The sequence below is a fragment of the Etheostoma spectabile genome, chromosome 7 (genome assembly GCF_008692095.1).
Source record: "Etheostoma spectabile isolate EspeVRDwgs_2016 chromosome 7, UIUC_Espe_1.0, whole genome shotgun sequence".
Taxonomy (NCBI): domain Eukaryota; kingdom Metazoa; phylum Chordata; class Actinopteri; order Perciformes; family Percidae; genus Etheostoma; species Etheostoma spectabile.
Genome location: NC_045739.1, coordinates 6,077,390 through 6,091,324, shown reverse-complemented (window position 1 = coordinate 6,091,324; position 13,935 = coordinate 6,077,390). Strand labels below are relative to the sequence as shown.

The 13,935-nt window shown below is 37.7% G+C and overlaps 1 protein-coding gene across 3 annotated transcripts; it reads left to right on the top strand.

Annotated features, from left to right (window-relative positions):
- The first annotated feature begins 2,958 nt into the window (after positions 1–2,958).
- Positions 2,959–9,567, top strand: LOC116693165 (excitatory amino acid transporter 3). 3 transcript variants are annotated; one of them, XM_032521948.1, is made up of 14 exons: positions 2,959–3,132; positions 3,378–3,467; positions 4,681–4,821; positions 5,059–5,151; positions 5,850–5,967; positions 6,097–6,139; positions 6,229–6,291; positions 6,405–6,586; positions 7,504–7,614; positions 7,724–7,846; positions 7,977–8,168; positions 8,765–8,899; positions 8,999–9,107; positions 9,256–9,567. In XM_032521948.1, the coding sequence occupies exons 2-14, from the start codon at positions 3,386–3,388 to the stop codon at positions 9,373–9,375; spliced, it is 1,512 nt and encodes a 503-aa protein (XP_032377839.1). In that variant the 5' UTR covers positions 2,959–3,132; positions 3,378–3,385; the 3' UTR covers positions 9,376–9,567. The 3 variants fall into 3 exon arrangements, with proteins under 3 accessions (XP_032377839.1, XP_032377841.1, XP_032377840.1); XM_032521950.1 differs by having other exon boundaries at positions 8,999–9,112; positions 9,256–9,380; XM_032521949.1 differs by lacking the exon at positions 2,959–3,132 and adding an exon at positions 3,135–3,199.
- Positions 9,568–13,935: the final 4,368 nt, after the last annotated feature.

Sequence of the window (13,935 nt, the reverse complement as noted above, 5' to 3'; positions counted from 1 at the left end):
TTAATAAATAAAAGAAAACACAGTATGTTAAAAGGACATGTATTTAGGTTTTGTGACAGGACCTTTCCATGACACCTTAAAATCAAATAACACAAAACCAACTGACATATATATAACACCCTATACTGTATTGCATTTCAGTGACAGCTTAGATCTGCCAACAAATCTATCTATCTAATCCACAAGAACATAATCAGCACCCCAGAATTATTCTATATATTCTATATTATACTATATCTGCTGTTTTGATAAATTCCATAAATGAATTTCTTCTTCATTTTTTCGGTCTCTAATCAAAGCAGTTTTGGTCAGGGAAAATGTCAAACGGTGTAATCCTTTTTTAGCAGTGCAATCCTCTCAGCCTTATGACGTACTGTAGCATGTCTGATGGATCAGTCACTGGCAGCATAGAGTTCACTCTATGTATCCTAAAACTCAGGGGTCAGGTTAGTTGAATAACGTGCAGGTTTTTATTTTTTTTTATTTTCAAGACAATTTTTTATTAATTATTTTTTTCAATAATAGCACACAAACAACAAGTGTACAAACGTATGGAGATAAAAAGAATATACATATACAATAAAAAATTGAAACTAAATAAATCAAAAATAAATAATAGTTAAAAAAATTAAAAATAATTAAAAAAACTAATACAAGTCAATGCAACAGAAAAAGAAAACATACTAGAAGACAAAAAGTGTAGGTAGTCAGAGTTTTCAGGAAAGAATTACTCTACAGTATCCACAATTTCAATACTTTTCTTGTTATCCAACGTTTTAACTTCAGTAGAGATTTAAACTCAATGAGAAAAGGTATAAAATTATGGACACGAGTTAGAACATTTCTGCTTGTGAATATAGAATTTTGCAGACAGAGCAACAAAATGAATTAGACACTCAAGAGCGGTATTACCTGAATTACTGCAGTAACATAATGATGTCTTTAAGGTTAAAGGAGTAGACAAAGTTGGTGGGGTCAAAGAAGTAAGACTCCAAATTTGTTCAGAACGTTTTTAGAAATTTCCCAATCAAAAAGGGTGAGACATTGTTTCAATATTTTGTTTTCAAAATGTACAGGAAGAGTCAATATCGGCAAATCTAGAAACAGGGTGACTAGTAGGGTATATCTTATGTTATTGTTACACTTTATGCATGTTAGTTCAATTCCATTTGGCAATTTATTAGGCAGAAAATGATATTTTAAAATAAAGGAAAGACCTCCAATTTTGTTTAAAATGAAATTTGGGATAAAATACCAAACTGACTCAGGGTTTTTAAGAAATAGTTTTGACTAATTAACTCTAAAGGTGCAGTGTCACTGAAATCTAAAACTCCAAGACCTCCTTTTGCTTTATTACTGAATATGTTTTTCTTTAGCTTATGTGACTTATTTTTCCAGATAAAATCCAGAAAAACTGGATTTACATTAGTGGCTGTTGAATCATTCACAAAGAAGGATAAAGGTGGATATGGCGTGTCTATCTATCAGTCATCAAGACACTCATTAAAATCACCACAAAGAATTATGTAAGAACCCTGGTACTTATTACTCAGATCTTTCAATTTGAATGGTATTTCATTAAATAAGAGCTTGTTAAAAGCGTGAGAATTAAACCTGCAAATATTACAAACAATAAAGATAGCATTGTCTTGTTTAATTATCAGTGTAATCCATCTACCAGCTTGAGAGGAAACCCATTCAAGAATGTCCCCTTTAAATTTCTGTAACAAATTAAAACCCCTACTAGTCTAGTAGCCAACTAGGTGAACCCGGAAATGTTGAGTACACCAAAGTTTTATTGCAGAAGTGTGAAGTATGGGTCCCCAGTATACAGAAACTGCTGGATGCTAATTGGCATATGTTGAGCAATTTGCATAATTAGCATAATTAGCATTAGCTTAATCGTCCAATTTGACCACATATTTTGCACTGTATGGCCAAATTCTACAATATGTGTTTAATTTTAGTACTTATTGTGATTTATTTTGGTAAGTTCCGATTACTTTTAGGCATAGCCTAATTATAGGTTATTTTATGGTAAACACAATCTTACATTACAGAATCATGAGTGTTTTTGTGAATGTTGATGCATTGTTTTCAGGGTGTAGTTAAGCTGAATCCCCTCCTGACACTTTTGAATATCCAATGCTTTTGGATAAATGATGGATCTTTGTTTGGCTGAATGTTGTGCATTTCTGGAGGAAAAAGCAATGCAGGTATTTAAAATAACTTCTTCTGATCTTGCAACTGTACGATACATATTAATGGGGTAGCTATTTAAGACACCCAATGAGATGACATCACCTAAGCCCCTCATCATGTGTGATAAACAAACACTTTATATATGCCATACCAGAAAGACCCTGTAAGTTGCTAGGGCAACGTCCAAATGGCTGCCCATGTTGGTCCGCACGTCGCAAGATCCAACAAGGACCCAATTAAAACTCCGCCAAATGCAAGAATTAAAACCGAGTCTGGCCCAACCGAGTCAGCCCACCAGACGTAAGGCTAACCAAGAGGACTTGAATCCTGGGTGGGCACAATCAGTTCCTCTCCTTCCTTTGTGGAAACCTGGTCAAGAACTACAGGGAACGTATGATCTCTGTACATGCAAACAAAGGTTTCTGTACCAAATATTAAGTTCAGCTTTTATGATGAATCTAATACATAAGTCATGCAATAAAATGTAAATTATGTAAAAAATCAATGTGATTTTCCTGATTCTCTTCTTTTCGATTCATTTCTTGTTTTAGATTCCGTCTCTCACAGTTGAGCCTTATGTAACCTCTACATGCTTTAGAAGTAGGAAAACCTGTAAAATCAGCAGTGTAGCCTTCTGTTTCAAATACCTTCTCTTGTGTTGTGTGTGTATATATATATAATATATATATATATATATATATATATATATATATATATATATATATATATATGTATATATATAGATAACGCTACAGTGTGTGCCACATCCTGTTTGAGTCATGTTGCTAGGCTTTATTACAGTTGACAGACTTGTATTTTTCGCGTTTGATATTCTGTTGTTTTTTGTAACGTTAGCTACGAAACGGCTAATGTTCCATCACCAACGACTGTGACAGACTACAACCAAAAAATCAAGCAGAGACCAGAGAGGTAAGTAGCTAGCTACCTAACGTTAGCCATTATAGCTACATTTATCATCTAACGTTACGTTTTATTTGTGAGTATTGCTTTTAAAATACCGTTATAGTCCACATATTCACGTCATCCTTGTTTAATAATTTAAATTAGCCAAGTAGCTAACGTCACATTTTCAGGACAACCGTTAAAATAATTACGGTAACTGTAGCTAGCTTGTAGCTAGCAAGCAAGCTAGCTAATTTGAGTTTGTTTTTCAGACGTGAAAATGGACCGCGCCAGAGCCTGTTGTGCCGCTTTCCACAAGAAGAATCAGTTAGCCGCGTACAGCCTTTTTGCTATTATAATGGGTAAGTGGTTTAAGCTACTGTAAACAAACAATATTGCATTCACTCGGACAGCAACAATTATTTCTGTTAAACATTGATTATTATAGCTAAACGTTCTAAAATGATGATGATTTATCATAGTCGAAAAACCTGACAAAGACGTTTATATAATTTTTAAACAGTATTATACCTTAAAAATATTATTTTATCTTGTGGATGCAACTCCCAGCTGGAACTTGGCACAACAACGATACCTAACGTTACTGTATCTATCGCATGAGACAGAGTAGTGCTGTCTCTGTTTGAGCAAATGCAAACCCAACACTACACTTGTATTTGGTTTTGAAGATCATGTGCACCCCATAGTTAACCATTCTTACTACAGTACAAAACTTTGCACATATGACGCAAGCCTGTAAAATTACATCATGCTTAATTTTGTTCTAGCTTTTGAATTGTGAGGACTATATTGCGTGTGCTAAGACACTAGTGCTGGTCATATGTCTTGTTCATCCGGGTAAATGTGTCCATTGTACGGCATTGATTGGGAACCTTAATAGAAATGTATGTGTATGTGCAGACTGGATATGGTTGAGAAAAGCATTATACAGAACACATTTATTTGTGCAATTTGAGAAAGTTGTTATGTGTGTTTTCTTTTTTTTTTTTTACACTGTGACATTGTGTATCTGTCTTGTGGTCTGACATAAAGCATTGTAATATGAGCATGTTCGGATACAGAGGACATCAATTCAATACAAAATAGGCCTATAAAACAGTTTGTGCGCCTCTGACAACAAAAACAACCAGGTGATAAATTATGATGTATTATTTTATTTAGTTCGACATGTAGTTTAGTTTGGTCATAATAATAAGAATAATATTTACTCTATTCAGGACACAAATGGAAAGTCAACAGTACATTAAAGATGACAACATTTATAAACATAGCAATAAATATACAGTACAATTTATAAATTATTAAAAGGTTAACAACCTTCATCTGTAATATACAAAAAGGAGCGCCAATGTCTCCACAGTCTAGATGTAGACCGGACAGAGAGCTAAAAATCATTGTGTCATAATCTGATACTATATTGTTATTGTTGTGTTATTTGTGCAGCTACAAGGGCACTAAACTTGGTTGGCTTAGCTTCTGTTAGCCTACAAATCTATTCTCAGCGATTTGGAAGCCTTTTTCTCTATTGAAGTTCTAATTGTTACTGTCTCGCAGGCATTCTTTTGGGCGTGATTCTGAAGATATACGTCACCTTGACACCTACTGATATGGAGTACATTAGTTTCCCCGGAGAAATACTTGTGCGGATGTTTCATTTGGTGACCATTCCTCTGATTGTGTCAAATGTTATACAAGGTAAGCCAAAGGTGTATTTATCATGCTGTCAGCAGTTCAAAATTCAGAATGCTAATAATTAGAGATGTTCCCATACCGATACCAGTATCTGTATTGCCTCAGATACCGCTGAAAATGCTGGTATTGAGCTGACTGACTGTGTTGTCCTAACTGTCCCTGCGTTACAATGATGTAACGCTCATAAATTATTTTATTGATGCTTTAACCCTTTTTTTTCCTTCTTTTTTTTTTTAATAGGAGTTTGTAGTCGGGCTGTTGGCATCTCCAGAAAAATCTCCATACGTACAGCAGTATACTTTATCTCAACCACTCTTCTGTCTGTTACTATAGGTAAGCGAAATACAATACATAGAATATACACTCACTTGCTAACTAAGCTCAAACTAATGTAGTAAATCCTACCTTCAGGAAGGTTACGATGTTCAGTTTTTAAGAGGGGTTGCTTTAACTGTATGATCATTTTAAATGATGTAGTTTGTGTTGATGACAAAATAATAGAAATGCCTGTCAGCATATAATTCGACAGCACCACCTTATAAAACGTTATGCACATAATGAATGTAGGGTTTGTTGTAGGACTGTTGTATTCAGGGTTGGGTCAGATTACTTTGAAATGTAATCCATTACTGACTACAATTTACATGGCAATTTTTGTAATCAGTGATGTGCAAATGTTTTAATTAATGGCACTGTTATTTAATTGAAATCCACTTAGGTTGTCTTTGCCTCTTTTGTAATTTTAAATTGTTACATGTAACTTTGTTCTGCCGTCTTGGCCTCTCTTAAAAAAAGAGAAGTTATATCTCAGTGAGACTAACCTGGTAAAAAAGGTTAAATAAATAAAAAAATCTTTTGCCTTCAAAACTTGACATTTTCAGTGTGCAGCTTGCTAGCTCAAAGTTATTTGCAAAGTTGTTGTTTTCCTGAAACAAATGGAGTATTCCAAGGCAAGGGACCTCTGGCGGAACATCTGGCGTTTGTTGTTGGGTTTTTGCTTCCTGTGCTCACCCCTGGATTATGTGCTGTAGGATTAACAATGGCACTGTTGGTGAAGCCTGGGGTCCCTCTCAGTGGCCGTGTGAAAAATGATGATGATGATGATGAACACGCCTTCTCCGAAGTTGATGCCTTGTTGGATCTAATAAGGTAAGAAGAAAGTTTTTTTTTTTTGCATTTCTTTTCAGATTTGTCAACATTTACAAGCTGACTGACTCATTTAATTCATCCATTTTATGACGGTGGATGTGTGTGTGTGTTTTTCTTTACCCTTTATAGAAACATGGTGCCAAACAATATTGTTCAAGCTAGTTTTCAACAGGTATGTTTTATCACTCGGGTATGGGATATACGGCCCATGAAGGAGACCATGAAGTGTAGTTAATGATGTGATGTTTTTCTAATATTTAGTACAAGACTCAGAAGGTGGTGCTTGCAATTAATGAATTCGATGAAACTTCTGGCCAGGAATTGGTAAACACCTTTCCCATTGTGTCACTTTAACATTGATAATTGTTGATAGCTGAAGTGTCCATCAGACCATTCTCACTGCAGTTTCACACAACCAGTTTCTCATCTTGTTTCAGACAAGGGAAGCAGTGCGTCTGGTGGGTAAACATGTTGAGGGACTCAACGCTCTGGGCCTTATTGTCTGCTCTGTTATTTTTGGAGTGGCCCTCAGGTCAATGGGAGAAGAAGGGCAACTCTTTGTGGACATCAATGCCGCAGTTCATGATGCCGTTAAACATGTGGTTCACATTATAATTAGGTAAGGGTAGGGTGAAACAGCACGCTTGATCTGGAAGAAAACCTCTGCAAATTCAACAATATTCAAATGTGAAATATAGTATGCAATGTATAGTAGGCTACCGTATTGGTCCAAATATGAGACGTGGAAGTAAAAAACGTAATATTCTTTCCATTGAAGCTACATTGTGTAACGTTTGTAGTTCATTATCAAATCTGTGTTGCCTGTTCAACATTTTTATGATTAGTGACCACCACCGTCACTTTCAAGTATTCCTATTGACTTAAGATTTTACATTTGCGCTTGCATGAACTGGGGTAAACTCTCCGTCGTCATGCGCCATCTTGCAATACGTAAGCCGGTGAGGGACATACAGGCTATACTGCTCCGCCTTTGGCGTGTTCGACTCACAGCTGCTGCTAATGGGTATTGTTGCTTCCCGGCCCCGGCAAGTTTGAAGAAGGAAACACGCAGGACCACAAATATTCAAAATCCAACTTTCAGGAACGGGAGTCTTCTTCGCCCAGAAAAAAAAAATGGTTATTGAACAGAGCAAGAAAATGTTGTCATCAGAAAAAAGAGTGAACATTGGAGCTGCTTTGCTACACCAAATCCCAACTAGTTAATTATCCTCCGGACCGCTGCAGTCTCTTTTTCTTTCTCTCTCATTTCCGTTGGGTGGCGCGCGTGCCCGCTGGTGGTGAAGCCACTCTCTGACATGCACTCCAACAACCAGCAAACAGCTGATAGACTGCTTTTATACAATTTCGCTTTCTGAAGTGTGACGGCTACCGTAGGTGCGATACATACTTTGAACTGCGTGGCGAGAATGAGTTGATTGGGATATATGATCTCAACGCTAGATGGGAGAAATTCTTACACAATGTAGTTTCAAGAAGTCTCTGAAGTATTCCCATGATTTTGTTTTTTTATTTCAGCTTCTTGCCAATAGGATTGTTCTTCATGACCGCAAGCTATGTTATTGAAGTTTGGGACAAATACGAGACTGTCTACAGCCTTTTAATGTTCATAGCAGTGGTTGTTAGCGGGTATGTTCTCTTTCACACTTTTAGCTCTTTTGCATGATAAATAAACGGTATTTGCTCATTTTGTTTGGTATGCTCAGTATCCACTAAGTATTTTTTTGCTCTTTCTAAGGCTCATCATCCACGCAACAGTAGTCCTACCACTGATCTATGTCGTCATTGTGAGACGGAACCCCTTTTCTATCATCAAGGGCGTTTATCCTGCTTTAAAGGAGTCATTCCTTGTGTCGCGCAGGTAAGAGAAGTAAAACTTGAACCTTTTGAATGAGCGTTCAACAAGATAGTATCACAAGAGGATTTACATTAATAGCTAGATAATTTATAGATATTTAGGAACTAACAGCAGAGTGCACTTTGTCTCCAAGCTATTCCTATGCACAGACTTTCCGATGTTGTGAGGACGTAATCAAGATGGACAAAAGAATCACTCGCTTCATGCTGCCTATTGGACATAATGTCAACTTGGACGGAACAGCCCTTTACGAAGTGGCGGCAGCAGTTTTCATTGCTCAACTCAACAACATGAAACTGAGCTGGAGCCAGATAATTACCCTTGCGTAAGTCATTATTTCTCACTTGCTCTGTTATTAAGAAGTGGAGATAAATCATATGCTATAAGTAACACACTTAATGTATTATAATGATGCATGGCACAATCATTCTAGTATGTTGCTCTTCCCATTATTGTAAAAGAATATTTACAGTGGATCATCCAGTTGATTGCTGGCATACAGTAATGAGTTTCCAGCTTAGAGGAAGTAGCCGATCCAATATCTCCAACTGATCGGTAGCTGGATAGTGCTGGTCTTGAGCTACCGTGACATGTTATTATTTAATATTACACTTTATGATTTTGCCTTAATTGGTTGTGCAGCAAAACATTTCTAGAAGCACATAACTGCAAAGTATGGATGGCAAGTAGGATGTGAGTGGTGCTGCATTGGTGTCTGATGGCTGCTTTTTCAAAAAAGAAATCTGGGGAAGACGGTTATAAATAAACACACAAACATTGTGGAACATGACACAGGACAATCTTTACAAGTATGTGATAGACATCATGAAAAAAATATACATTATGGGTTATTTAGAAGCTGGTGAATTACTTCTTTTACAGTCCACTTTTGTGATCACTGATTCTGTGTTTCCTTTGCAGTGCGACAGTATCAGTGTCCAGTGTTGGAGAAGCAGGGATCCCAGCCACAGGAACAGCCATCACCCTCTTCATTTTGACAGTCATTGGGATTCCTGTGAGGGACGTGTCTCTTTTGATGGTTTTAGAGTGGCTTCTGTAAGTTTAACCTGTGCTTTGGCAGGGATTACTACACATGACCAAAAAGCACAGCGTGAAGACGCACATATCCCCTACTCTTTGGTCTGTGTCTTTCAGAGATCGCGGCAACAGTGCTGTCAATGTCCTGGGAGACTGCATTGGCGTGGGGATTGTTGAACATTTGTCAAGAAAGGAACTGGAAGAAATGGGCCCATGGCAGGTCACGGTAAGGTGAAACAGACACATGAACAAGACACATAGTTTACAGTAGCAGATTGTCCGAGTATGTGAGTGAAATGAAGCAGCAGGCGTTTCTGCTCCTTGGCCACAGATGTAATATGTCATACTTTGATTTACATCCATATGTCATTCAGGAAATCGTGGTGAAGGACACTAATAGTGAGGAGCCCAAGGTCCCCAGACACCAGAAAGTTGACAGAAAGTCAACTGCTCCTTTTTCTATAAGGCATCACCTGGAACAACAAGGAATTTAAGTCAGGACATGTCTAATAACCATATTGGATCAGGGCAATGCAGTCAATAAAGACATTGTTATTACTCATAGAAATCCTCAACAAAAGTACATTAATGCAATCTTACATCAATTATAACAATTATCTCAAAGAGACCAACCCCCTTCTTCAAGACAAAAGGCCTAGTGTCTCTGAAATGACACCCAGTTTGTCTGGCAAACTCCTAAGACTACAAAGGGACATAATAATACGAAATTATTAATAACACATAATACATAATTTAGCCTGACAAAAGCATTGTTTTATACTGAGAAGCACAACACTTGAGACAGTCACTTTCTCAAACAAAAATAAGTTCATCAACAAATGTCTCAATGCAACAAAATCATGTCAATAAGGAACTATTTAAAAAAGAAAAACACAAAAATGTAAATCCCTTTCAGCATCTCATAGACCACCCAAACACTTGTGTCTATAACTCTGTGTGTGTGTGTCTGTTCGTGCGTGTGTGTGCGTGTGCGCATGCATGTGTGTGTGTGTGTGCGTGTGTGTACAATGGTACATTCTGTTTTCTAAGTAGCAGACTTCAACTTTTTGGAAAGTTGCTATAAACCACAGACTGTAGTATTTGGTTTGGAAGGTCTCTGGTTATTTTTGTCCAACAACATAACAGCACATTCATACTCATGTTACTGTAGTTTTTGTTATACAGACCTCATTAGCACAGAAGCATTTTGTCCATGAAAAACTTGTGACCTAGAAACCAAAGATGAGTTCAACAGTGTGGTTCCAGAAGTAAAATCCCATTCATTTTCTCCATAAGGATATTGATTATCAGCCATAATTTAAACCATCCGGAGTTTCTGCTTCTGTAGAAGCTAGACGTCCGTATGAAATCAACCTTGTTTTAAGAAAAACATGTTTTATGTGCAATCCTATGAAAAAATACTACACTACTAACAATCCTAAGTGTAACAGTGATGTCTGATTGGTGGAACTTGCTGTTACTATGGAATTGTTTATTGCACCGCAAAACGGCTAGAGCAAGCTTCTACCACAGAAGCCTATAACAGTTTCGTACACAGTCTTGTCCCTTTGCCTTTTTTTTGCCATTTTCAAACTGTTATTTTGCGCCTAATCAAATGTTGTATGGCCACAATTCATCTCAGAGGTGGTTGGCTTGGTTCCAGGCTTAAAACTCTTAAGCATTTAAGGAAACGTCAATGGACATATTGAGGGGTAAACTTGTGGAACCAGAGCCGTTAAAAAAAGTGGGCAGTCATTGTTGAGCTAAAGAGGGAATTCACGCCACATCATACCGGAAGTCGCCATATCGGCGGCACTCTGCATCACAACAAAGCACAGAAGTAGATCCCGAACGTTGTCAAGCAAAATGGTTAATTATTGCCGTGTTTTAGGTGGTACCAAGAGGTCAGACCAAGAAAAACATTTGGGATATTATCTACTTTCAAAAGTTATTTAAAACCAGAGAGAGGAATGCTGGAAGTAATAAAAACATATTATGAAACTAACTCAGATACAGTGTGTACAGTGTAGATAGCAAACTGGGGGTCTTTGAAATGAAAAAAAACAAAACGATTGAGAGTCACTTGGCTACACCTTGAGTACCGCAATGATATCATACAGTTAAGAGTAGGTGGATTAAAGACGTTATTGCATTACTCACTTCACCTTCACACATCGGCCGTCACAACACAACGGCTATTGATGACTTGAGACTGCGTCTCCCTCACCCAACATCTGGTTATAGGTCTCCAAACCTTTGTAGGATTAAAGGTCTGCCACTGTGTATGGGCTCGGCGAGAAAACCAGGCAGTTGACTATATAGGGAAATGCAACGGAAGGAAGAACATCCGGGTCGTCATAGATCCAGTAGTCAAATGATTTTGAGCTCCGTGGTGGCAAACTGTTCACCAGTTCTTACCCATCAACAATGATGGTTTCTGCTTCTGGTTCATTGTCAGGGTTTTGACAAGAGACTCTAGGATGGTCAGCCAGCTGAGATTTATGTCCACTGTGGAGCTTCCCACCGTCACTCAAGGCAGTAAGGAATGGCTGATTCTCACGTCTAAAGAACGCCTTCAGATCATTGGCATGAAATAAACAGTCTGGAGAAGAGCTGGCAGTGGTCCTTCAGCACCTTTTTTCTTCAAAAAATTGACAGAGGCTCGTTCCTGATGGAAGAAGTTCATGCAGTTCTTGATTAGCTCATGAAGTTTGGGTTCTTCTTCTCCCAGCTACCATCCACCTTCTTAGGGCTGATGGATCTTAAGTCAGACCTATTGCACCCCCACTTCCCTTGATGACAGCATAGACCTGTCCATGAGCTTGGTATATAACCATTGCAGAGAACTCTGCTTGATTTGTGCACAACAAATGTTTTACTCTGAAACTCCTGGGCTATCTGAGGGTGTTCATGTTTAGTGGTGCTTGAGGCTGTTAAAAATGATTCTGCTGATCCTGAGGATACAAACCCTGCCTCCACTAGAGCCCCTGTCCAACAACTTAACTATTGAAATAAATATTTTATGATGTTGAATATGACCTCATTGTAATTCTTTACCATCAGAACATGGGGTAAATATCACCTCTTGTGATTTATCATGTTTGGTTCAAGAGATATGATGAAAAATACTAATTTGGTTATGACTAAATCTAAAATGACCACCACAGCTGTCTAGAAGCCTACATTTAAGTTGTGTGACGTTTGGAGTAACGTCAGCATCGTCAGTTTTCTCCAGTCTCAAAGTCTTTTTTCTTTTTCTTTTGGCCATTCAGGTCCGACTTTGCTCAATATATAAAAAGTAGTCACTAGTCTATGCTGCCTTCAAGTAAAATTTAAAGTTGCATCAGTCGGTTAAACTCCAACCCTCAGAGTTAACTGATAGAGCGAGAATACGCACACCCACATCGCCGCCATCTTGGCCTCCCTTCATAACATGCGAGTATTGCTAGCTCTATGTGAAGCAATGTCACGCCTTGCTAACCTTTTATGCAGGCATTTAATAGAAAAATATTTGTTCAGTTAGCTTTATTTTTAAGGTATGGTTTGAGATTTTGTGAAAAAATGCTTATTTGCATTGTTGCTGAGTGTAAGATGAGGCTTGACAATCTTAAATGTCAGTGATTCTCTTACAAAGTTAAGTTTATGGGTTTAAAGGGCATTTTATTACAAGCAGGATACTAATGTCCAGGTCTTAATGTCCAGGTTTTGTGGAATGAGACACTGTTTGTCCAACGAATTCTCTGCTGTTTAGATTTGAGAAGAGAGGTCCTGCTATGCTGGCTGATGACCAACAGATGGCGACACAGACTGTGTCAGCTAATTCTCGGGCTAATAACAGTTTGATTATATGCATCTTTTTATTAATGTGAATTACCAGTACTCAGTACTGTGTTTAGTCATAGTGCAGGCACGCATACTTATATTATATGTCAGTTCCTTGTGTTCTTGTCGAACTTCTTTTCAGGTCTTTTTTGACATCTGCTTCCTATGAGTTTCTGCCTTGAGGTTTTTACTTTTCTTCCCTCATGACAGCACACTGGAATTTTAATTTGAACACTCATCTTGGAGGATTGTTGGGAATCATAGCTAGACTATCGTACCCAAGTTGGCATAGATAAGATACATCTTTTCATCTCTGTAGTGTTTCATGAAAAGCCTCAAAAACCTCACCAAAGGAAAATTATATGTAAAAGAACAATTGTATACTAGTTGTATTGCTTTATGTCATTTGATGAACCACTTTACAAACTCAAAACACTGTCACCGAATTATCAGATACTATATACAAAAACATGTTGCTGGTGACAACAGACCAAAAACAGATGAACCAGATAAATCATTTTTGAACTTCTCATCTTCTGACTTGTAAATGGGGCTGGCAATGAAACAGGACAACCTCAGTGATCCGGACGTAAGCACAAAAGAAGCATCGCCACACACCCGTTATGCAATCGGCAAGTGTGTTATCTAAAGTGAAACCGGTGCAAGTGGAAGCATTTGTCAAAAAAAAAAAAAAAAAAAAATTAGTCATGCAACAGTCAGAGATGCAACTCAAAATTACTTTTTAATGCATAGCAAGTGGACATCACTTTTAAAACATGGGAGGTAAATGGGAATGTCACATAATTTGTGTTGATTTTATAGGTAGCAAAAGAAAATTTACAAGCCTCCATGGATTGGAAATGGACTGCAGGCTATAATGTAACAGGAAAGGTGAAATGTAGATAAAAATGACACCACAACCACCATCATCATTTACTAACAAGCCGGCAAGTGCCAAACACAGATTTCAGAAATGTTTAAAAACATCTTTCCTAATGACTGGCTTACAGACTTATGTAACATCCGCACCACACAGTAATCACAGTCATATTTTTGGGCACAGCATCAGTAAGTTCAAGATATCTGCTCAGTGGGTGGCTGAGGGGAGGAGCAGGGATCCCTGCTGCACGCTGAGAAAAGTAGAGCCAGATGGCTTTGGGCAGCATGATTAAGAAGCATGTGAAACGGTAGATGACCCTACGTGCAGTCAGTCATCTTTTACTCTATAGAAA